Source organism: Diplotaxodon limnothrissa, linkage group LG22, assembly GCF_057381915.1.
Source record: "Diplotaxodon limnothrissa isolate DT_005_m linkage group LG22, D_limnothrissa_male_GT1.1, whole genome shotgun sequence".
NCBI lineage: Eukaryota > Metazoa > Chordata > Actinopteri > Cichliformes > Cichlidae > Diplotaxodon > Diplotaxodon limnothrissa.
The window spans coordinates 16567554-16593183 of NC_140616.1; the positions used below are offsets into that span (position 1 = coordinate 16567554).

At 38.8% G+C, this 25630-nt stretch overlaps 2 protein-coding genes across 5 annotated transcripts; one reads left to right on the forward strand and one right to left on the reverse strand.

Annotated features, from left to right (window-relative positions):
* The first annotated feature begins 1099 nt into the window (after positions 1-1099).
* Positions 1100-3881, forward strand: psmg2 (proteasome (prosome, macropain) assembly chaperone 2). Its single transcript, XM_085346450.1, has 7 exons — positions 1100-1287; positions 2083-2254; positions 2549-2607; positions 2711-2829; positions 2911-3090; positions 3326-3446; positions 3546-3881. The coding sequence occupies exons 1-7, from the start codon at positions 1231-1233 to the stop codon at positions 3624-3626; spliced, it is 789 nt and encodes a 262-aa protein (XP_085202576.1). The 5' UTR covers positions 1100-1230; the 3' UTR covers positions 3627-3881.
* Positions 3882-5968: 2087 nt separating this feature from the next.
* Positions 5969-24091, reverse strand: ptpn2b (protein tyrosine phosphatase non-receptor type 2b). Of its 4 annotated transcripts, none has more exons than XR_014905063.1 (11): positions 23886-24091; positions 23265-23355; positions 23076-23176; positions 18352-18450; positions 16433-16570; positions 15606-15815; positions 13724-13885; positions 12013-12209; positions 11284-11379; positions 10324-10499; positions 5969-6862 (listed from the first exon to the last, which is right to left on the reverse strand). XR_014905063.1 is itself a non-coding variant. In XM_085346373.1 (10 exons), the coding sequence occupies exons 1-10, from the start codon at positions 23970-23972 to the stop codon at positions 6841-6843; spliced, it is 1203 nt and encodes a 400-aa protein (XP_085202499.1). In that variant the 5' UTR covers positions 23973-24091; the 3' UTR covers positions 5969-6840. The 4 variants fall into 4 exon arrangements, 2 of the variants coding, with proteins under 2 accessions (XP_085202499.1, XP_085202498.1); XR_014905062.1 differs by having other exon boundaries at positions 12004-12209; XM_085346373.1 differs by lacking the exon at positions 10324-10499.
* Positions 24092-25630: the final 1539 nt, after the last annotated feature.

A 25630-nucleotide genomic window follows, 5' to 3' on the forward strand; every position in this document is an offset into this window, starting at 1 on the left:
AGTTTAAATTAGATTTAGCCCAGCGAAGACATTATTTTAATTGGGGAGATGTGGGCTGGAAGTAGTTCACTTTCAAAATAAAAGCATGCAGACACCGTGAAACTCACAGAATAAAAGATTAAAATTACTTCCACCCTGTGACAGATGTAGGGATATCCATGATAGAATCAGGCCTGCTTTTAACGCCTTGCCCACAGATGACGGACATCCTGTATCGATTTTTCAGCCTTGTCTGTTGCGCCCAGAGATTCCTACAGATTCTCAGAATCTTCATAAAGTTTACATTCAGGAACATTATTCTAAAATTGTTCCAGAATTTGTAAACTTGATTGTTGACCCTCTGGCTATCTTTACTTCTGAGACACTCGGCCACTCTAAGGTGCTCTTTTTATGCCCAACCATGTTACTGACCTGTTGCAAACTGACTAATTAAAGCTGTTTCTCTTTAGTAACTTACATGTCTGATTGTTATGCAATTTTCATCTTCTACACCACCTTTAATCTTACTTTAAGCACAACAAGCTGGAGAGGAATATATTATCCCTTTACCACATCCTTGAAGGCATCCTTCATTTAAAGAGAAATAAAAATAGAATAAAAATGAAAGGAAGCGTGAATGAACATCAGCTGACTCCTGATGCTTCTGTGAAGCATGTATATATATTTATATGTGCAATTCTGCCGAGTGTAAATAAATTATGTATGTTTTTACCACACATACAATAGTACATATAAGGACAGAAGGAGGGACGGACGGATGGGTGGATGGATGGATCTATGGATGTATGTATCGATAGATAAATGAACACAGCACAGTTGAGGCAACAGAGTTGAGGATCTCTAACGCGCAGTAAATCTTTGCAGAGCTACAGTCTGACCGTTAACATGCCTGATCGTAATAGAAACACATAAAACACCACTTTAAATGACAGTAAGTAAAAAAAAAAACACTTGGAGCTTTAAACAAATCTGTGGATGCTTGTTAAAGAAGTCTACTTAAAACTATTAAAAAACAAACAAAGCTTCACTGTAACATTTAACTTGGGCATCCCCGCGTGGTACTGAAACCGTCATCAACAGTCGACACAGAGCCGAGCAGGTCCACAACGCGAGGAATGAAAATAGAAGCGAAAGTTGCCTTGGGATTGTAATTTAGACGTCTAACTTTTAATTTAGTTTGTTTATCTGAAGGCTTGTAGGGTCGTGTGTGCCTGCTGGCTGAACAGCACCATGTTTATCTCCTCGCAGAGCTCAGGACCCTCCTTCAGAGATTTTACCCTCGTCATGGTGAGTGACGGACGAAAATAATCCTCCCATCAGTTCCTGCTTCATGCTTTCATATGAGACTCGTGTAATCACCAGGGGAAAACAAAAGCTTCACTTCTGTGATTTTCATCCAAGAAACTGGCTGTGTATAAAAATACCTTTAATTCCTACACGTGTAATGCAAAAGTCCTGTTAAACCCCTTGGATTCAAGCTGGGTGTTTGCGCCACGGTTACAGCCTTATTGTCCACTGTGGAGGGACGCAGAGGCACAGTCTTGAGCCAGCCCTTATTTCTTTGTATTTTCAGAGCAGTCTTTTTGTGTGTCAAGCCACTAAATATTTACCTGTGAATCATTCAAGCTCATAAAAGACACCTAACTCAAGGGATGAATGAATGACACATGACACTACGCGCACCCTGTCACGATAATGCATGGCAACGTTTATTCCCATTGTTTTAGTTACATCTATGGAAAATGTTAAAGAATAATAGTACAAATTTGTTTTTGCCTGCTGTATTTCCATGTATGTTTGAACAATTTGTTGCACCTGTTTTCCATTGTTATTGCAAAATATAAAGAAATAAGGGGTGACTTTAAACTTGCACAGTGCAATAAAACTACAAAAAAAATTGCAACTGTCCTAAAACTTGAAAAAAACTTAGAGGCCTAGTAAAAACTGGACCTCTCTAACGCATGTTTTTCTTTATCAGATGTTTTGCACAACTAAAATGTGCTCAGGAAAAGGAAAAAGTGATTAAAACGATTCTCGCCTTCTCTTTACTTTTGTTACTTCTCTCCCTCTTTCCTCCTCCAGCCTGCGGTGGCTGTAGGTAACGTGGGTCAGCTGGCCGTGGATCTCATCGTGTCCACTCTGAACATGAGTAGGGTGGGCCACATACACACTGACTGTCTCATCCCGATGGCCGGGAACAACCCGTATGCCAGCAGCAAAGAAGATGGCGAGGAGCTGCACACTCCTGCTGAAGGTACAGTTGGGTCACTGCTGGTGCCTGTCTAACACAGAGATGTCGACATTTCTGATCAGAAATTAAAAACAAAAACAAAACAACTCAGAAATGTTCCCTTCAAGTCTACTGTCTCTTTACTGCTGTGCGCTGGGATGTCCGCTATCCCAACTGTGATCTTCTGGTTGTTTTTAATCAGCACTGTCTTATTAGTTGACATTAGTCCTGTTGTTGTCAACCATCAGTCAGGTGATCAGCAGTTTTGTCTGCAGCTGCTGTGAAGTCAAAAGAAAAGTAACCCTCTGTAATCCACAGTTTACGCAGCAGCAGAACTGAAGCTGGCGGTCCTTCAGATCAGAGCACCAATTCTTCAGGTAACAATCAGTCATCAGTATGACGTCAGTTCATTCTCTGAGTTCCTTTCATACTGTATGCCTATTGTTGTTTTCTTTTGTTCTACCTTTGTTTAAACTGCAGTCAAAGACCAAAAAGTTTCGTCAGCTGCTCGTGTCCTGGATCAAATCCAGCGGCTTCTCCAGGACTGTCGTCCTCTCCAGCAGCCACGCCTACCAGAGAGATGACCAGCAGCTGCAGGGGTAAGTACGACGCCATCGCCTTATTTCTTCACTTTTGCATTTTTCAATCATGTCTGCTCAACAAACACGTGTCTCTGCTAGCACTCCTTTGAGGTACCTGGTCACGCCGTCCCTGCTGAAAGGGAGCGTGGACGCTTTGAAGGAGCTGGGCTGGAGGGAAATGGAGCGAGTCCCGGCCTTCCCCGGACTCACAGACGGAAACACGGAACCACGACTCTGCATCCCCGGAGGAGGCATCACCAAAGGACTTTACACAGACAGGTAGAGACAGGAGACCTGCAGGTAGACAAAAGATCATCAAAAACACAGGGAGCTGGTTTTAAAATAATTTTTATTTTTGTGTGTAAGAGCATGGGTCACTGTTACAGTTTAATAATTATTCCAATATAAACCACAATAAAGGTGTGTTCAGACACTTTTTCAGTATGTTGAAACGCCTCAGTAAGACTTCCTTGTTAATATTATTTGTGTTTGTGTGATCACGTGTGCTGCACAGTTGCAAAGAGGACCTCCCGCTGGCTGTGCTGCTGCTCTTCTGTTCAGAAGGTGACAACATCCCCGATGCCTTCGCTCTGGCGAACCACCTCAACGACTGGCTCCATCTGCTGGACGATAATGTAAGTGACACCACGGCGCAGCATTAAAGCAACCTAAAGTTTCAGAGGAGTGGTAATGTCACTGTGAGGAGAATCATTGTTCTCCAATTCTCCTTTCAGAGCAAACAGCCCAACAAATGGAAGATCCCGACTTCCTGGAGTCTCCTGTTTGGAAACGGCATCCCGCCTGCACTGTTCTGATATGTATAGTGTTTTAGTTTTTTACCCTCTATAATTTGTGTTTAATGCAAGACGTTTGCTCCACATATTGTCGTTTTCAGACCTCAGCAAACTCTCGACTGGGGTCAAACCCGGTGACTGATGGCAGCGCTGACATATAGAAAGATGGAAATTGCCCACATAAATCTCCTCCGTCTTGGAAATGTATCTTAAATAACTCAAACATAACAAAATAAAATGTACAAATACAGGATGTGACCCAAACATTCACTTCTGGACTGCTATTTCCTGGTTTAAAAAAATGTTTTTCTAATAAAAAGTTGCTACAGGAATGTGGTGTGAATTCATCTTGATTGTGGATCACTGGATTAAGCCTCCACCCACTTAACTGAAAGTGGTTGGCCAGGCTCCATGCTGTATTCCTGGCAGTCCCACCTCTCTGTAATTTGATTCTTTTCTACAACCTATAATGGTAACAACAGCACAACGCTCCGATTCAAGCCATTTTGTGGTTTTCCTTTCAGTCTGAATCATTTTCTGTGTGTAGACCACTTGTGGGAAAGGAATGTCCTGCTGACAGCAGAGATTTTTTTTAAGGGAGAGCAATAAAATAAAGTCCTGGATCTGAATAATTTGAAAGAAACAAGTAAATTTGAACTGAGGACATTAAATAAAATGGTGTATAAGCAGTTGAGGATTCCTAGTATAGTTTTGTATCTTGGATTTGTTTTCAGTTTCATTTTCACACTTTTGTTTGCTCATTTCAGTTCAGTTTTTACTGCTAATGATTTTTCAAGTTATTACTTTTAATTATATCTTTTTAAATTAATATGGGGGTATTCATCAGGGGCAGATTTAAGGAGTTCAAAACATTTTTTGTAATAAAAGCACTCTACTAAGTGCCATTTAGGCATAAATAAGTTATTAAATATGTACACACAAGCCACTTAATGTTTATTTGATAGGCATAATTGACCACATTGAAGAAGAGGAAAAAATAATATTGTTTTGGTTATTTTTTTGTTAGGGTACAAAAGATACTCACCTGTTTCTGTAGTTATACCTTTTCAATTGCTCTAATAATCGAATCAATCAATCACACGGCAGCAACTCAGTGCATTTAAGCATGTAGACATGCTTGAGATGACATGCTAAAGTTCAAAACAAGCCTCAGAATGAGGAAGAAAAATCATTTAAGCCACTGGTGAATGTGGTGTGGTTGTTTGACGTGCTGGTCAGAGTATTTCACAAACTGCTGATCTGCTGGGAGTTTCCCACATAGCCATCTCCAGAGTTTCCAGAGAATGGTCTGAAAAGGATAAAATATCCAGTGATTTTCTGGATACCTTGTTGGTGTCAGAGGAGAAGCAGAGGACTGCTTTGAGCTGACAGGAAATCAGTAGTAACTCAGAATTACTGGTTACAAATGAGATATGCAGAAGTGCAAACCACGCTGGGTGCCACTCCAGTCAGCCAAGAACAGGAAACTGAGGCTTCAAAACTAAACAATAGAATAAATTTGGAAGTATATTTCCTGGTCTGATGAATCTGCTGCAACAATGAGACAGTCAAAACTGTCCTGTCATCAGCAGTTCAGACTGCTTCTGGTGCTGACCACGCCCACTTCCAAGTCTTGTTTTTATTAGTCGTCCCATTTCTTAAGCAAGAAGCTGCATTTTGTTTTCTATATAGTTTTAATTCAGGTTTTTAATTCAAATATTTTAATACTGACAATATTTCTTATCCTAAATTTTAGGATTCTCTCACATCCTGAAATTAGATAGAAGATTATAAGATGCCACGGAAGTAAACCAACAAAATACAACATAGAATAAAATTTGAACACAATAAATTGTTCATGGACAAACACAACTATTTTAAACTGGGTTTTTTCTGTTGTATAGCTCTTACTATATTTACTGGGTCTCAGCATTTACAACCACTGTGGGCAACAACCTACATACTGCTAGTTTAGCTTAGTATGAAAACTAAAGGAAAAACTGACAAAAATCTATCCTCCTGCTACTAAAAATGTTTAGTTTTACATCTTGAACACCAAATCATCATAAAATTACATTTAAAAAATGACTAAATATAATTTTATGGATGGTTATGTGTCTTTGTAATCTTCGTTTAGCTTACAACTGATAATTTTAGCTAACCAAATACTAATTCTTCCAATTTATCCAACTTCTTTTCATCCAAAAGAAGACATATATTATTGTTTTAATATTATTATTATTATTGTTATATTTAATTAATATAGCACCAAACCAACAGGTTTGTAGATAAATAACCACAGAAGAACAGTTTGTATGTAAACTAGATGATACCAGTTTTAATTACAGATTACACTCTAAAAAACAAAAACAAACTTAAGACAATTTGTTTCAAAAGGAGAACAAGTCAGCTTTAAATCAGCTTTCTACTTTATCCAGGTGTGTAACATAAGCTTTCGTCCTTTTTTCTTCTTCTTTTGGTATTCAGGGTTTCCTTTACAAGCAAAAATATGTCATTTTGTACACATCTCTCTTAAAAAAAAAAAGAAGAACACTATGTACATCATGGAAACATTACATGTCACTGAATTTCTCACATGGGAGCGAGACAGTGTGTTTCATTCAGCCGGCCCCACATCACCTGAAAAACTTCAAGTAATTTATTATAAAAAATAGAACATTTTTTACTTTTGCCTCTGAAAAAATGTTTTTTACCCTTTTCCAAAAATACACATATAAACAGCATTACAAATTGGCAATGCATAGCCCCTATTTTCAGTCTGAATTTCATGAATGTAAATGAGCGTAAAAGAATGAGAAAGCTGCAAAATAATATTATTAATGCCAAAAAAGAGAGCGAGAGAAAGAAAAAACAAATCTTTTGACTCCGGAAGCAGCATTGACAGTTTAAGGTTGAGGTGTGGCCAGAGGGGTAAAGCGCTGGTGTGCTTGTCTTTAAACGAATGTCAAAGTGTCCACTGTAAACAATGAGGATGAGAGATCGGAAAGGTGAGCCGGAGGTGGACGTGATGTGTTCCTGATGGTAGAAGAAACAGAAACGTTGGCTCTAACTAATGATGATAGGCCGGTATGCAAGGAAAAAAAAAGACACACAAGCAATGAAAAGGAAAAGGAGCGCTAGCTGAGGACATGGAGGTGAGGAAGATTGGGAGAGAGCTGGAGTTCCCTGCCGATGTTGGCTTTGCTGCCAGAGTTGTGGCTACAGGTGGAGGTGGTTAGTAGTCGCTGGTTTTCGCCCTGTGAAAAGAAAATAAAGAAAAATAAGTTCCTGTTAAACTCAAAAAAACTTTTTTCTGTCGGTCAGTGAAGCTTAAGAGTGATCAAAGGAAGCCGTGCTACGAAAAATCCCGTTAGTATCTTAGGCTTGGCCGAGCTGCCGTGATGAAACCGCAGAAAGCAGGAATCTAAAGATCACTTTGATCACATCAACATCAGACCGACTATCAGAGCAGCAAAAGCAGCTGTTATGCTTAATAAAACTCGTCACACTCACAGGGGGTTTCCTGCATACAAAAATCCCCCCCAAAAGAAAAAGATCACCACAACTGTTTATTTGTTTATGGCCAGCAATACCATAGTAACCTTTTGTAACTTGAGGTCTTTGTCTCAACCAATCATATTTATGTACCCTCCAAAGGCTCAATGAGAGCCAGGAAAACCCCCGAGTGGTTCAGAAGCTTTCAGCTGAAACACGAAAATGTTTCGTTATTTTAAAGCGTCCAAAGACATCCCTGTTTCGTTCTTTGCTTTTAGGACTAGCTTTGCATTGCCTTGCATGTGAAAGACTTTAGATACCAATATGATATTTCAGTGCCCAGTGTTTGTTTTAAAAGGCCAACCGCCAACAGTATCCAGCTGCTGAAGTTGCTCGTGTTTCGACTGCTGGTGTGGTTTGCCCTGTGCTGCTGATGATGCGTACACTTGGCTGTGGTACTGTATGAATCTGTGCTTCTGTGGGGAACGTTACCAACACACTACTGAAGTTCAGGTATACAGAAATGCTACAGTGTAGTACCCAGCCGCACCCAGAGTACAGTAAAGGTAAGGAGTCTGTGTTAATTCAAGTCTATCATGCTCGAGTAGATTCTATTTCAACAAACAATGGCAGTGATTTTTATTGCACTTTCTGGAGGGTGCCAGAAATTCCTCTAGGCAGGAAAAGCCCTGCACACAACTGTAGTATGTAGTCATAGAGTCAAAGTGAGCTACCAAACCAGCTCCTCCAGTTCCAACGTGCAAGGGTAAAGACGTAGTGTAATCACAACCAACAATGGTATGTTACGGATACAGCCAAGCTTTTCCCCACATCTCAGAGAAATGTTCAATATTTTTGTAAAGTAAAGCAAAAGTTGCCCTCTCCATTAGATCTAATGATCAGTGCTAAAATGAAGAACGTAGATGACTGCTGTAGAGCTGGAGTCGGGCCTGAAATTACACTTACATTAACTCTGACTGCTTTAATAACACATCAAACTACATGTGTGTAGTTTCAGCCTCTTCCGTTTTGAGGTCTGGGACTGTTGGTTGGATAGAAGTAAACACTGAAGCGCTTTACGTAACTTACAGGCACTTCAACTATTTCCAGACACACAAGCAAAGAAAAAAGAAAAGAAAAGAAAAGGATCTAAAAATTAGTTGTTAGTTGAGCAACAGGAAGTGTTTTTGATCTTCCAGCCTGTTTAAGTAAGAAAAGCTGCTGATTTAATATTCAAACTTTATAAAGTCCAAAACACAATTGATGCACTTCACAATACACAAATCCACTAGGAAAACAGACACAATAAAGTCCTCAAGATAGAAAAAACATGCAGCAAATCCAGACATATCCACTCATTATTTTAAAAAGTTAAGCCAAAGCAGATGTTCTTTAAACCTGCATTCTTTCTATGTGGGGGGCAACTGTTTAGGGAGGCTTTCCGAATTCAACAAGATTATTTTAATATATTTTACTGTCTGCATTAAGTTAGAAGAAAAAGGATCACAAATCAGGGTACGCCTTAGCAGAGCCACAGGCAGCTGCAATCAGCTGTGTACTCTTTAGACTGTTTTTTAATTATCATCCTGAAAATACATCAATATATCTTTGAACTCTTTGATTTGTGTGTTTGAGATGCACTTCTGGCTGCTTCCTCTCACAAATGTTACAATGACACAGGTGAGGTTCCAGAAGTAAAAATCCCATTCATGTTCTCCAGGAGGATTTTTGATTATGGGCCATAAAACCAAAAAAACAAAACTAGCCTACCCACAATCTTAAATTGAATCGGCAACGTCTGTGATTGGTGGAGGCTGGTGTTACCGTGGCAATGTTTAAATCTGCAGATTGCTTAGTGGGAAGAAAGTTCAGAAACTGCAAGAGCTGTCACTGCAATCGGGAACAAAGAACTGTACCATACACACAACTACACTATCCTTTACTAAACACAAACACACACACACACACACACACACACACAGACATATATATATATATATATATATATATATATATATATATATATATATATATATATATATATATATATATATATATATATATATATATATATATATATATATATACACACACACACACACACACACACACACACAACACTATTATTTTACAGCAATACAGAAATGAAAAGAATTCAGTTTGATTAGGTTTTGCACTATTGGGACGAGTAATTTCTTCACCATTAATTGTGTACCCAGTAATGCACCTTTTTTCTTTTGTTTTCCTTTAATTTTGTGATCCCAAACAAAGATTTTTATGGTCATGCTTTACCTCATGGGTTGTTTGGCTTTGATCAAGGCCTAAAACTCTCAGTATGAGGATTTTAGGAAAAGTAAATAGAGAAAATGAATGGGGAAATTCACATCTGGAACCAGAGCCTTTTTAAAAAAAAAAGCTTTTCTGGTGTTTCACTGCTACTTTGGCAGTGCTGCTTATTTTGTGTGTTAGCCAGCAAATAGCTTAAAATGAGCTTTGTGAAAACAGAAAGCAAACTGCTGTGAGCAGCTAAGACTGCTGATTTTTCAAAAGTTAGCGCTGACTGCATCTTGATGTGGCGTTTGATCCATAGAGGCGCACTTTCAGCTGCTTACAACAACCGAATATTTCAGAAATACATCGACTGACAAAACACCGAGTGGATTTCCGCTGGAGCACAGGTATCAAGATTTTAAAACTGAAGCTGTGGGCGTTTGACCATCAGTAGACTCAGCTGGGTTTTCAGTCAGACCCACTCCTCATTTGTCAGAACGGCAGGATGGAGGGCTTCATCAAAGGTCCAATCACTGATGTATTTTTCTATAACTGCCAAGGGACAATCTATGCTTCTGCCTTCTCTTTCCAGGCCTCCTTCCTTGCATGACTTTTATTTTCAAAGCAGAGGTTGTTGATTAATCTTTCGTACGCCCACTTTCTTGACAGGGTTTACTGCAGAGATAAAACGCTGACGGCAAATTCAAATATATGATGCATAATAATAATTAGCATTTTGCATTGTTCCAACCGAACCTGACATTTCAGAGTTTCGAAAACCAACAACCACAAATGTACTCACACTCGCGCAGCATGCTAGAGTGCAGCCAAAATTAACAACTCCAAAACCACAAGAGCCAAGCAAATCATCAAAGGAAGAACAAAACCCCAAGAGAAAACACAGCAATACACACTTACATACACACACCTGCACACACGCAAACACACAGACCTCCATGTACAAGAGTGGGTGTTCTTTCTTTTGTTTGTTTTTTTAAAGCTGCGGGTAAATTTCGTCCGTTAAACGCGCTCTCCGTGGTTGTCGTTGCTGCCTCAGAGGGGGGTAAAGATACACCGCCCCCCGCCGGACAGCCGAGCTCTTGTCATGTGCAGCAAATGCAGCCCAAACTGTCCAGGAGAACCACAACAACAGTGTAAGATCTTCACAGAAATGGCGCAGTTTTGCCTGTATTACTGGAACAACGCTGACATGTCACACAACAAAGGCTGCCTTCTCAGAAGTGATTCAGTGAGAAGCAGTTTTTTTTTTCTCTTGAGGTGCACTGTCATCAGAAATAAGGTGTCAACCTGTGCCTTCATGAGAACGTAAGCTGTGTGTCAGCTGGCTAGGCTAGAGGAGTCGATGCATAAGAATTATGAGAAACAGAAACAGAAAATTATAAAAGCTAAAAAAAATGAAGTTTCAAGACCGACTTGGGGTAACTTCTGCTATTAGAGGTTTAAGTCACACACTGGGAAAGCCTGTGTATCCCTTAAAGTAAATTAAAGTGTAGCTGAAAAATGACTTGTATCCTCTTGTATTTGACATCGTAACAGTGGTCAAATAAAAATTCTTCTCCGCTGTCTACAAGAAAATAAAGACCTAAGAGAGTGCAAAATCATTCGATGCCTCAATTTATGCATTTTAACACCTCGCTTACTGCTAAAGCCATTTATTAAATACAACACAGTGGTGTACCTGACTTCCATTGGGGTAATTAACCCCAATGGACTACCTAAATTTGCCCACGTTGATTATTTTTTACACACATATGTAACGCTTGGCAGTCCAAATTTCAGCAGGTACTGACATGGTGCATGAAAAATCATCCCAGAGAACACCAACTTGATGATTTGACTATAAAAAACAAAAAAGAGAGTAAAAAGTGGTTTAAACCAAAACTTTAATCACCTTTTTCTCTTCCTCTCAGAGTCATTTGTCCTGGACTTGCTTTGGGGTGTCTTGGCTGTGCTCGATTTGGAGATGCTGTCTTCCCTGCGTCGTTTTCTGCGTAGAAAGGAGGAACGCAGGTAAACAGTTGTTTAGTAACAACGGTACATTTAATTTTTTTTTTACACATGTAGCCTGTAGCCAAGTCCAAATGACACCAAACAGAGACGGTATAGTTTAACATTTTGTCATCAGTTTTTACTCCTGGTTTTATAGATTCTAGTTTTTCTCAGATTTGTTTCCAGAGTGGATTTTCTCATTTCAGTTTGGTTCTCATTAGAATCAGTGTAAGTTTCAGTATTTTCAGTTATTATAATGTGGGAAGTAATTGCCTGGGATAGAATAAAGAAGTCAGACCAGTTTTAAAACACACTTTATAATGACAATCGGCTGTGCTGACAAATGTGACCAAACTGAAAAAGTCTAAAACTAAAGATGTTTCCTCTAAGTTTGCCATTTAAAATTTAAGTACAAAGTGTCATTTCAGTTAATTTCATTGTTTTGTTTGGTTTTTTAATCCCAGTTTAATTTTTTCTTCTATTTTTTATGGGTTTCATCGGATTCACTTTACATCTATCCTCACTCTGACATTCATACTTTGTTAGAAGTTGAACCAGTAATAGGTCAATCAGCTGATTATTGGCTGATAATCTACACACGCTTTTTGTTTATCAGACTCACTGTACTGACTGTGCTGTGCTGCCATCGAGCTCCTGCTCCTTGCAGGGAGACTGTGCAGGCGCTTTGCCGTCCTGTCTGTAGTCCCCTCCGTCCTCCTGCTGGCTGCCATTGTGCCGCTCCGTCGGACACCTGGCCTGTGGCTGAGGTGCAGGGGGAGACTCTGATAGCGGCTCCTGATCTTCCTTGGATAATTCCCGCCATTGATTCTACACGGAAAGATTGACAGCAAACAGGATGGGAACAGCAGTACTTTTTTCCAGTGACAAAACATTCTGTGTGTTTCCACTCTGTAAAATGACATTGTGCAACAAAAGTATATAGAGCAGGTTAGGTTTATGAGGTTAAATACGTAAATACAACGCAGAGCGCCTGGTGCTGCATGTAAAGGACTGTCTCAGATAGCATTTTTCAAGGATAAGGATTCAAAGACAATACAATGTAAAATCTGTCTACCTTTTAGGACTCTCAAAAGAAAACAAAACCTAAATTTTAAGAAGAATTTGGTAGTGTGTATCGCAGTCTTCTAAACCTATTAGCTCTGAATACATTACTGCTGTGTCCTTGTCTGCTCTTGTCTTCATCTCCACAATAATTGCTGAAGACAGAGAGCAAAGACGGAAACAGTTATTTTGTAAGTAAAGACTAAAAGTTGACTTTGTATTCGGTTTGTAGCAGTGTTGGGGTAATGTATTACACATTTATTGTTAGTTAACTACTCCCTCGAGGGAGTAATTAGTTACACTACACGTTACATGGCAATCGCCATGGTGATTCTACTGTAGAAACATCAACAGGGAGTAATGGAGGGTATAGTCTGACTGCTCAACACTTCCTTTGTTACGTGTTGAAGATCAGGCTCTGGGTGCTGGGCTGAGGACTGCATGCACTCAGCTTTAACATCACTCTGAGTCTTGCCTAGCTTAGCATTTGCATGCTGTCTGTGCAGATGTTTGCAAAGAGTCAAAGTTGTATTGTATTAGCATATATTGTATTAGCAGTATAATACAATTGTTTCCATCCTGGACGCAGTTTGCGCTTTACAATTGCACACTCGCCCTTTTGCGCAACAAAAAATTTATGTTTACTACTTCAACAAGTGCGCAGGAAGCAAAAAGCAATAATTTTCTTGGGAACACATTGCACCCAGCAGGATCATAGTGATGCACACCAACCAAATCAGTGTGGCCATAATGTGGCTCCCTTACTGACAAATATAGTTCCCTTGATTTACAACTTGGGGATTTTGTAGATAAATAATATTCCTTCCATATAAAGTAAACAGATACCATGCGTTTGATTTATATTTACTGCTATACTTGTGTTTATCTATGTGTCCTAGAAAAGCTCAGACTCAACACACAGTCTGAGTTTAAATGGAAGAACAGAATACCAATGTTTTAGTTATCATTTTCTTGCATTGTAATTCACACTGGGCTTATTATAATACTTTGTTTGAGCCTTCAGATCTCAAGTTGTCAGCCTGGCTTTCCAATCCCCAAATATTCCACCATCTCTCTTTGACTAATTCACAAAGTAAGCCCCCAGTAAAATATGAAAATATTTCGCAGTCTGCTGATTCTAAATCTTTTTCAGAAAAAAATAACTCCTGCTAAAAAAGTGGGACTACACACAGGCCTCCAAATTTACACACGAACAACGGATTGAGAAAGAAAGTCACCTAATTGTTTTTTATTTTTTTATTCCTGTCTGGAACAGCTACCTGTACAGATGAGTCTCCCATGATAAACTTTGCCCCTTCAAGGACAGCCATGTATGAGAATCGCAGCTGATCAGGAGTCTGAATCAGGCCCATTCGGTATTTCCTCATGTTCAGCAGGATGCTTTTGATGTCTACTGATGAGGGGTCTTTCCTCTTGTCCATCTAGAAGATACAGCAATAATACACATTTCCATTAACCAGAAGGAAATCCCAAATCTCTTTATGTTAACCCATGTTTTCAAAGGGAAATCCAAATCAATTTAATCTCCATTATTTTTTCATCTACAGCATAAACTTGTAAATAACCTGAATGTTTGAGTCTGTATTTTTAAGTTAATCCTGTATTTATTCAAAGCACTGTCTGTTTTGGAAGGCTATAGTGAGTAAACTCTCACATAAAATAAGGACAGTGAATGGTTAACTACAGTACAACATTATCACTCTGGAAGCCTGCCAGATTCTGTCAATGAAACACAAACACAGTGACAGCTTGCCAGCTGGTTTAGAGGAAAAAGGAGCTTTCTGACATTTCCCAACAGGCTTTATTTCCAGGATGTTATATAAACTATCAAAACCTGCCTCTAAAGCTACACCTTACTGTGCTCTTTTAGGAGGAAGGGCAAGCAAAGACAGCCATAATTTCAGTGTAGAAGTTTTAAAAATATTTTTGTACCCTTACACTGCGTTTTCTCAAAATGCAAAACTGTGTTGTATTTGGAGTGTGGGATAAACGTAAATGTACTTCACTTTTATTTTTTCGGCATTTTTTCTCTTATATCTATGTGCTTAAGGTGCGTCAGTCAGACATTCAAACACAATTATTTTCATATTTAAGCGCCAATAGATTCATTACGAAAGTTACTGAGCTCATGCCATTTCTTAACATAAAGTGCACATACAAATGTCAAATAATAACTTGTGTGTTAATCTTTAAAATAAGCACAGGTCAAAGAGGGCAAACCTCACCCAGGGCAGCGCACCCTCTGGGCAGTATTTACATTTAAGAGAACAGTATTGTATTTTGTATATATTCATTTTGTTTTTGTTTTCTTTGTCCTTTTTCAACGTAAATAAGAAAATGTGTAGTACATTGAAAATAACAGATTCTGAGGTCAACTCGAAGGAAAGGCATATGTGAAATGTAAAAGTGAGGTCAAAAGTCAAACCTGACACAATTAAACTTCGATCCAAACTATAAAGTGATTTTTAAAATCCCCATGTATCAGTTTCATTTCTTAAATGTTGCCAATACAAACAAAGGCAGCAGAATTTAAGGAGAGTTTTAAACACAAAAGATCTTTTATGGCGGTTTGACCTTATTTCACCTTGAAGAAGAGGACAGAGGTCCAAAGTAACCATATACTTAGAATCCCCATATAGCACTGCCTCTATGTTGTCAATACAAACAATGGCAGTAAGAAACACATTTTAAAATATCTCTATATAGCATTATTATCTCTTTGACCTTTAGCTCAATCTGTTGACTGTGAAGGAAAGATCAGAGGTCAAATGTGGCATGATATGATAAATCTTTCTATATACCATACTTTCTATATGTTGACAATACACTGCAAGCTTCTAAGACTTGTAGCTTCTAAGTTATAAAGCTTTTTTAGTAATTTTCGACCATTAAATCAATATGTTGACCCTGAAGACATTGGTGGATGTAAGCCAAATTTTAATGGACCATTAACATGACCCCACTCTACACCCCTACAAAGTTTTATCAAAATTCATTCAAAGCTTTTCAAGCTATTGTGCTTACAGGCAGAATGACACACACGCAAACACTACTACAAAAATAATCTCCTTGGTGGAGGTAGCAAAAATACATGAAACGCATTCAGTCGGAGCTTGCGTAGAACAAAGACCCAGGACTTACCAGGACCAGGCATGTGTCAACTAGTGAAAACGTCCCTGAGCGTCCGATTCCAGCGCTACAGTGCACCACAGCTGGTCCTTGATCTGTGCCCAGTGCTCCAGATTCCCGCACCTTAAAGAGGAAGTTTAGGAAGGAAGCCGGGGACTCGGGGACACCAAAATCGGGCCACGTTGTGTAATGAAAGTGGTAGAGCTCCCTTTTCTCCCCTGTCTGTGAAAGGAGATAAAGCAGGGCTCACTAGCAGTTAAACTCTAAAACTTTGCTCTATGTGTATTTACACTTTCAGTTGTCTTTATCAGTGCTGACTGGGGTAACTGGAGGTTACTTCAGTTTAAGAACTGGACTTGGCAAACAAGTCAGCAACAACACTTTCAGTTTCTTTTTGTTGAATAAACCTGCTCCTGAAAAAACACCAATCCAGCAAAATAAACTTGGCTGTAAATTTCCATTAAGAACGCTCCTTTTGGCGCTCATTTTAAATATGATGAAACAAGTAGCTGGAGGATTACAGAAACTCAAAATTAAATGATTTGATTTTACGCTGTACTTTGTGCATTTGCCATTTATTTAAAACGTATCAGACTGCTCTCTTGCATCGTTTGCACCTCATTTACATTTTCCATCGACATCTTCCCACCTCCACACTGCAAAACCTTTGTTTGCGTGGGAGAAAAGCTTCGTAAAAATCTGATAAAAAAACAAAACATAATAATAATATGTGTCATTAGTGAATAAGGGCAAATCTTTGGTGTGAAACCTCTAAATTTTACTTCTCCTTCGCCACCTTTTGCTGGTAATTCCCCACACTGAGTAATGCTGTGGCCTACTTGAATGTTCTGCAGCTCCAGCCTTCTGGTGGTGTAGTAAGACTTGGTGTCTTCTGACAGCAGTGTGACCAAGAAGCGTGTGTCTCTGAAGGCCATCTCCCTTTCCTCTGCTGTGGGCCAGTACTGGGCACACTTTTCCTATCACATGAGAGGAAACACACACATTAAAAGGAGAAGTAGAAGCGGCTATTCAGGGACGCTGAATAATAACTTTACACACATTGCGGTCAAATATCTTCTTAATTCTACCCGGTGACACTGACGCTAACGTCACATGACACAAAACATGTATAACTCTGCGTAAAAAAAAGTATTTGTGTACTTCCTTCCTGTAGACGTTTATGTCAGTTAGTCCCTGCCAAATGTAAAGCCTTGTTCAATTCCAATTCAGCAAGTCTAAGTTTATCACTCAACTTTGCCAATCTACAGAGAAGATCCTTGTGAGTTTAAAAATATCTGTTGATTAGGTGCTCTGTATCTTTCATTTCAAAGAAAACCGGCACAGAGTGAATCTCATGACCCAGCAGGATCCACTTCAGCTGCTTTACGGAGAAACAGAGAGGTCACAGCTGCTCTGCACGACAGACTTTTAGTGTGCGTGTTTAATCTGAACATTGCAGGATCACTGGAGTTAGAGGAGTTGAGAGGTTTGGCTGCATCCCAGATCCACTCAATACATCTGTGTGTGAACACACTGTCAAAACACTGAATTCCAGTAATCCTGCTGACAGGAGGAGGGCGAGAGTACATACAGATTAAGCCTCTAAAATTTATAAACCCACATTTTTTCACGTTTCATGTTGCAGCTCTGCATCCAGACAAAAAACAAACAAACAAAAACACAAAAACACATTTCTCCCACTCAAATGGAGCTTTTCCAAAATGGCTTTTGCAGTGTGTAAATATAAGGATGCCAGGTTATTGTTTCAGTGTGTGCAGAGTAACACGAGCGTGTCGAAAAAGACAACTTAAGCCATCCTTGCGAGGTCTGTCGGCCAGTGTTGTAAGAAAAACAAATTCCTTCAGGTTTCATGCCAGTATAGGCAAAAAAAACACAGTAGAGCTGTTATCAGATAATGTTGTGATTATGAAAAAAAGGGGCTTAATATCACATTGTGACATCTCAGGAATGCTGGTTTGGAAAATAAAAACAAAAGATTGCATTTTCAGCCAGATTTAAAATCGCTACAGAAAAGGACGATACTAAGATGTGTAAGGAACCGACCCTGTTGAGTAAACAGCTGTCTGTGAGGCCTCAGTTGGGGGGTTGAGATTATCCATCGCCATCACCGACTGCCTCTTTTTACCAAATGTTGGCTTTTTGTTGCCAAGGAGGTCACGTGATGCTTAGGTCTGTCCATTTGTTTGTTTCCCTGTTTATTAACAGGATTACTTAAAGCTTAGTGAAGGATTTGAATGAAAATATTTACCAGAGAGTGTGGGCCTGGGCCAGCTTAAAAGTAATTAACAACTGAAGTCAAGTCAAGACTTGGATGTGGGAATTTCTCTACTGTTGTGATGAGACGAGGGAAAATTGAACCCTTTGCAAATACACATCAAACCGAAACACTGTGAGACCTCGCTGTGAAGTTCTTAGGAAAACGTCATTGGATCCATGGATGCAGTCATGATTATTGGATATTTCATCGTGGATGTAAATGTGGTGTGTTACTTGACATCTGACCATTTAAAAAGTTTAATATGAGCACTAAAAAGTGCTTAAATTATTTCACACTACCAGCAAGCAAGTAAGTGTGCGTGTGTGTGTGTGTGGCTGAAGATAAAACAGTCGATCTCTTGACAAGTTTTTCTGTGGTCTATTTGATATTTCTGCAAATTTCTGTGTGTGGGTGCACACAGTCGAATAACAGAAGTCATACCAGAGAGTGTAATCTGTATCTGCTGTACTCTACACTCACCGAGCCTTTCTCTATGACTCTGTTGAGCATGATGACTGCTTTGGTCTTTTGCTCCCAGATCATGAGCCAAAAGTGACCACAGGTGTTCCTGAGGGGGCCCTGTGGACAAAATAAATAAATAAATAAACAGAAAAACAAACAAACGCTTCAATCAGTTACACAGCTGGAAGAGTGGGAGGTCCACAAAACAAATTCATGTGATGTCTATGCTTTGAACAATAACATCAGATCCACTCAATATATTAGCCATGCAACACACAGAGGTTGGTCTCTAATCTTATGGTCAGCATGCCGCAGAGATTTGCCGCATGACAGCAAGAGTTAAAGATCAAAACTGCTAAAGGTTACCATGTGGCTGAGCTGAGTAAATTATTGGTGGGCTGAAAACCATCAAAATGTCAAAGGTCTTTCATGAGTCTCTTAAAAGTCTGCCTTTATGTTCAGAATACATAAGACAGAGGTACAGTAGTCAGTAGTCTCTGCTGCATTCCTGCTAAACAGAAATAAAAAATACAAGTGCTTAAACATCAAGATGACCGGCTCATTTCTTTGATATTAAAAAAACCCTGCTCCTTCACATCAGGACCTCTCCAACATTAGACACATTCAAAACTCTTTGAAAACTCTTTTTTATTCTTCAGCATTTCAATCATAATGAGTTTCAATTTATGATGCCTTTTTTTCAAACTCTGTTGATAATTTTACAGCACTTTGTTTTTAAATGTGCTACAGGAATTAACTTGACCTCACGAGCCATTTCTCTGGAGTTATGCTGAGGAACATTTTACGCGGTCTTCAGTCGTCAGCCACAGAGAAGCCCATCATCACAGCCAAGAAAACATAACATACGGGATTAAAAAGAAAGAAAATTAAAGGATTAAAAGTTTAAAAAAAAAATCATCATCACATTTATTGATGTGGAAAGTAACTGCTGCAATTTTGGTTATAGTTTTAAATGTGTAATGATTGCTTTGTGTAACTACTTTCAGCTGACTCTGATCAGACTAGTGGGATGCTGTAACATTTTAACAAACCACAGATGACTCATCTCCAAAGAAGCAATACAAGAAAACAAAAAGTGTGAAAAAAAATAACCCACTGGATGTTATGGATGACTGACAGAACTCAAGTGTGTAAGACTAGACTAAAAAATGTTGTTAGTCAACATCTCAAAAATATCCTCCGGCCCAACTCTTTACAATCTGTTACTGAAGTGAGAAACACGCGATACAGGGTTGTCGTGTTTAATCGTGAAAACGCTCAGTAGCTTTAAATTAGCGAGGTAGCAGTCAGTGCATGGTGAGCAGAATCATAAATAAAGAGTCTTATCAGCCTGGGCTGTTTAACTGTGGTGATGACCGTTGAAGTCATTTGTCCTTTCATTTCCTGAAGACTTGAAAATATTCAAATCTGTGTAGGAAGAATGCACGTCTGGTTAAGAACCAATGGTAAAGGTTTTGGTTTCATACAACGTTTTGCACCAACTGAAACCCGTCACATGATCACCACAACTCTTGTGGCATGAATTCCTGACTCTTAAAGAGAGAATTTCAGCTGATATTTGTAATAACTGTGTCCTCAAAATGTCAACAACTATTAGTCACGCCAGATAACGTAGCAATAAAAAGAATTTCAAAGGCTAATTATGTGAAAACACCCTTTAATTCTTTTCAAGAAGCAATAAAAGATCAGTGTTCCTTCTGATAAATAAAACTCTGTTAACGTGAGTGTTTCACAGCTTCTAGCCTACCTCTCTTCTCTCGCTTCACAAACTTGTGGTATTTCTTAGGTTTCAAATGACTTTTATCTTAATGTCATTATATAATATGTTGTTGCAGTCATTCTGATTTAATTAGTAAAGGCTAAAAAAAAATCACTGACAGAGTTAGTGATATAAGGAAATATTTTCAACAAAACTGCAATTACAACCGGTGGTAGAGAGATTTAGACATCATTATCCGACAAGCAGCAACCCTGGCAGCCAGCCTGCAAGCTGGATGAGACGTGCTGCTTCCAAAAGCATCTCTGTATTTCAGCGATTGTTTTTAAACACGAAAGCTTCAGTTCATGTGTAATATCCACAGCTTATGATGTAACTAAATATATTTCCACAGTTTTCAGGATGTCTTTTGCCATATCTTGTTCTTTGAGTTACTAGCAAACACACAACCACAGAAGATATACTGACCACACCGAGTATAATTAATATATACCATATCTTAGTGTTATATTAATATCTTATACAAACTGCCATGCTAATACAAAGTCCTGAATTTAAATATAAAGGATGAGAGAGGTCATGACAGTGTTGGTAAACATCTATTAGCACAATATTGATACAATAAGCACTACTGGACTTTCATGACGTTGAATTTAAATTGGCCATAACGTCAATGACACAGTAGCTCATCCGTCACAATCCTTTACAACTCACAAAAAAATGTGACCTTGACTTTCAGCACAGTTTAAGTGAAGAGCTATTAGATAATCACCACGCGCATATTTTATTTCACTAAAATATGACAAAAACTCAGAGGAATAGTGGTTCTTGTGAACTGTGTTAGAGACGGCCACAGTTCACAAGAACTTGCTGTGGCATTAGACACGGTCCTTTGGCTGGATGAGCAAAGCAAATTAAACTAAACAATAAAACTAACAACAAAAACATGTCTGAATTAGTAAAAGGAACAGAATTACTAAGAAGTATTTTTAAATCTGTGTAATGGACCTCAGAACCTGTGCAACCAGACATATGATAGCTCAGCTGCCTCAGTAACAACAATGTGGATTTTGATTAACTGTCTACTTCTGACTGCTAATCTCCATATCAGGAACAACTGAGCTAAAATAATAAATGAAGCCGCCACAGGTGTGCCATGTGTGTAAAGGATTTGAATAAGCACATATGGATCATTATGGAACTTCCTATGACCAGCTTTCCTCATATGGGGGGGTTTACTTTTTTAGCTATAATGCACCTTATACTTCACTCTGCTCAATAAAGTTCACCCTTTATATACCATCGGCTCAGCGGCCAGTCCATTTCACAGCCACTCTTTAACTGACTGTAATTCTGTCACTGTTTGTCCTACAGACAAAATTCAAACTGATCCGGAAGATAGAGAAAACCAACTTTATGGCAATATTTGATGTATCATGGCAACACAGTAGTATCTACAAGGTACTGTAGTCTGAATACAGACAGGGAAATCAGCTCTGCCTAGGTTTTACCATGTGTGCTTCACATTACCATAACTCATCAAACATTTTGGGATAGAGAGAAAATTCAAATGCCAGCTCAAAGATCAGAATTATTTTGTAGTTTTACAGCCACAGTAATTGGGGATTAAAGGGTCAAACACTGGTAACTGTATTGTCTTATGGTGTAAAACAAACCAAGTGTCCCCATAAGAAGAAAAAACAACTTTGTTTGGTGATGCTTAGTTTTTATACTGTCAGGTCCAATTAATCCAAAATAACTAGGAGAAATTAAAATTGTATTCTGAACAAGAGCTTTGGTCTCAGGAGGCGCTGGAAGCAAGAAGGACCACTTCAGTTTCTGTTTGTCAAACAGGGTTAGGTTACATTCAGAGGTAAGTCTCATTAATAACCTCTTACAAACAGGTCTATTCACGTCTGCCAAGTCAAGCCAGTAACCTGAATATTACAAAAAAAATCCTAATGTTCCCACTTTAATGCAGACTTTAACTCTTTGCTTCTTCTTTGATGTGAGAATGGGGGTAAAAGTGTGAGTCGATATCTCTAAACAGGTCGCCCTTAGTCAAATTCTCACCTGGAAGTTCGTTTTCTTGTGATAACAGATTGAGTTACTCAGCTCAGGGATTTGCTGTGCCGTGTTATGTCTATTTCCACATGCAAATAACTCTGTCTAACAGCAAATGAAACATCCAACCTGCTTTATTTATTTTGAGCTCTTTTAGTTTGGGTTTTGTGGATTTTTAGAAATTGGAGGCTGAGGTTAAATAACAAACCGGGTGGTAATTGTACACAGGTTAACATAATAAATAATTATGAGGAGAAGAAGGGCATATGCAGAAACTATTATGCAAACTAGCCACATGTACACAGTTTGATAAGAACTGGGGGGAAAAGTCACATTCATATAAATATTACAGAACTAAAAGTGTATATAGAGAGATATTTTAGGGCCTAAATAATCAGTCAGTGTTAATAAATAATGGACTATATGGACCTAAAAGCAAGATCCTTAACACTCTGGTGTCCAAACTACATGACCGATTTAAGATGACCTAGCATCTTAACCTTATCCTCACCGAGTCTAAGGTTTCAACTTGTGTCAAAAGCGCAGACTTCAAACTAAAAACATGACAGAGCAGTAAAGTATGTTTTAGTTTGAGGCATCTAAGTCCTACTGCACAAAAACAGATTGAAGCCAACAAAATAACCATGATTATGTTGTCTATCTTGTGGACCCATGTTGTGGAAGCTTATTAAACACTTTATGATGCGCTAATGATACTGTTAAACTACGTAAAATAGTACATACAAAAGCAAAACGTGTTCTGAATCACATTCAGCGTTATATTTTGAACATCTCAACAGATATTTGGGATTCAGGTATTTGCTTTAGTTTGATAAAATTCCAAGCACCATTTGTGGGGCAGGATTAGGGTTAGGAGATAGCACATATAATGACTTAGACCTCAGAGGGTTAACCATGGTGTAGAACTCCTTGGACTTGCCTGAGTCAGGATGTAACTCCTCTGGGCTTCCTCATTCACTACCAGACTTGCATTGATGTAGTCATTCTCTGTGTTCTTCAGCTTCACCCGACTGTGATCGACTGCAAGTGGGATAAGGGAAATGTTATTTGGGCATGGGCTGTGAATTGATAGGTAAACAGTCTGGCCTTTATACAAATGTTTACCTACATGGACTGACATCCCGATATCTGTTTCTGTTGCGATTCTCCGGATACTTTGCCACTTTGTAGGAACACTCGTGGGACTGGTTCCTGATTTCCTGGACAGCGGGAGTAAGGTTTAGCGACACAAAAGAAAAAGTAATGAAACAAATCACTACGTGTACCAAATTCAAGCGGTTACATTTTCAGTTCCGCCCCTCTCTGAGCATTTTCACTAGGCATATATTATCACATGAGAGCAATCAGAAAACCAGTTGGTTTACTCGTAAACACACGCGGTAACTTTCGGCAGTCATTACATATGAACTAAGAGCAGGATCTTCCCGAGATAGAGCGGATTTAACAGTGTAAACAAGTCCGTAGCTATGTAATGTAGCTAATCGCTTCAACCATATGCACGGGCTTATGACATTGACTAAGCTTTCGGTAACATTAAAAGTAAAGTATGTCAGCGACTTCTAAAAATAACGCAAATCATGAAAATGAGCTACAAAGGAAATTATTTAGGAAAGACGGTTATAACTTTATAGTAAATGCATTCCGGACTGTTAGTTTTACTCCAATAAATGCGCGCTTTAAGTACTCACAATCCGCGTTAGCTTTGCGGTTGCTATGCTAACAGACTTACTGAGTAGAGTTTCTGCCACCGGCCCTCTGAATCTATCTCCTCAAACTTCTGGTCCATCTTCACCGTAGCCGTGCCAATCTGTTCCATAGCCGGTTGGGTTGGTTAACTTTTTGACTTTCTACCTCATTACTTTATTTAGGACAGAGAAACCTTTACCCGAACAGTGAACCCTTGCCCTCGCCGCGGAGCTCTCGCTGAGTGTTTGTCCGTTATCTCTCTGCCGCAGTTGTCATCCAAAAGTGAGAAAGGTGCGCATGCGCCACAGAGGTCCCTCCAGCGGTTAACGAATCAAATGCATCAAAGATGTTTAGCGAACAAACAAGATGTCAAACTCCAAGAAAACTTTGTCTGAAGGACTAGTTTACAGTATACATCCACGGAGTTCTATCTAATTTCATATTAAAAATGCACTGGTGCGCATTTTTTTAAGCTTTTTTTTTTTTTAACCATGCTCCCTTTTATAAGTTGTCTGTTGTGTGTACGTGTGTGTGTGTGTTTTACATTAGTATTTTGTAAATTATTAGAATATCTCTATGCCACTAAAGCTTCATTCAGTATCTATTGCTCTGATGGCAAATAATCCGTTTTATTACCTCTATCAAATAAATTAAAAGCCTGGCAGGCAAATAAAGATTGCTTGGGGGGCCGGGGGGGGGGGTATTTATTAAAGTATTTAAAACTAAAACATTTTAACAATGATTCAAAAAGCAAATGTATCTTTGACATAGATACATTGTTATTACATTATGTAATTGGAAAATAACAGTGTCCACACTTTTAGAAAGCAATACATTTTTAAAGTTTCAGCATAAAGTCATTTTCATTTAAGCAAATATGTCGGCTGAACTGCTAATTAAAGAAAATATCTAATAATACAATTACATGGCAGCAACTTAGTGCATTTAGACTATAACTGGTCATAGTGTAATGGGGTGGGGATATTGTTTTGCACACTATGGACCCTTTACTACTAACTAAGTACTGCTTAAAGACCACAGCCTATCTGAATGTTTTTGCTAATGATCCCTGTATGAGCACAGGGTACCCATCATTTGATTGCTGCTTCCAACATGATAGCATACCATGTCACAAAGCTCAAACTGGTTTGTTGAACATCACAGTGAGTTCACTGTACTCAAATGGCCTCCACAGTCACCAGATCCCAATCCAATAGAGCACCTTTGGGAAGTGTTGGAATGGGAGAATTAATAATATAATATTTTGTCAATATGGATCAAACACTCTGAGGAATGTTTTCAGCACCTTGTTGGATCTAGGCCAAAGAAAATGAAGGTAACTTTGAAGGCAAAAGGAGTACTAATGAATGGCGTTTTAGCAATGAGTTATTACAGCAGAGTTATTTTTCTTCATATATTACACCAATGACAGAAAACAAAAACAACACAACAATTACAAGTTTCTGTTAAATAAAACAAAACTCCCAGGAGGACAAAGTACACTTGGGTAACCTGATTCTTGTTAGTCAAAGTAAGCAAAGGGGTCAAATGAAGCATTTCTAATGTTACAGAGGTTCACATTTCCCTTTTCACCTGTAGCAGGTTTGTCAAAGCTAATGGTTCAACTGGCTTTTTGTTTGTTTGTTTCTGAGGGAATGAAGGATCAGATAGAGGACCACAGAATTTCAATTTATATAGTTACTGTGATGTACACCGTCTGCACACCGTCACAAACTTTAGTGAACTTTTTAAAGTTGGGCAGTCATGGTCATGTTAAGACATGTTACT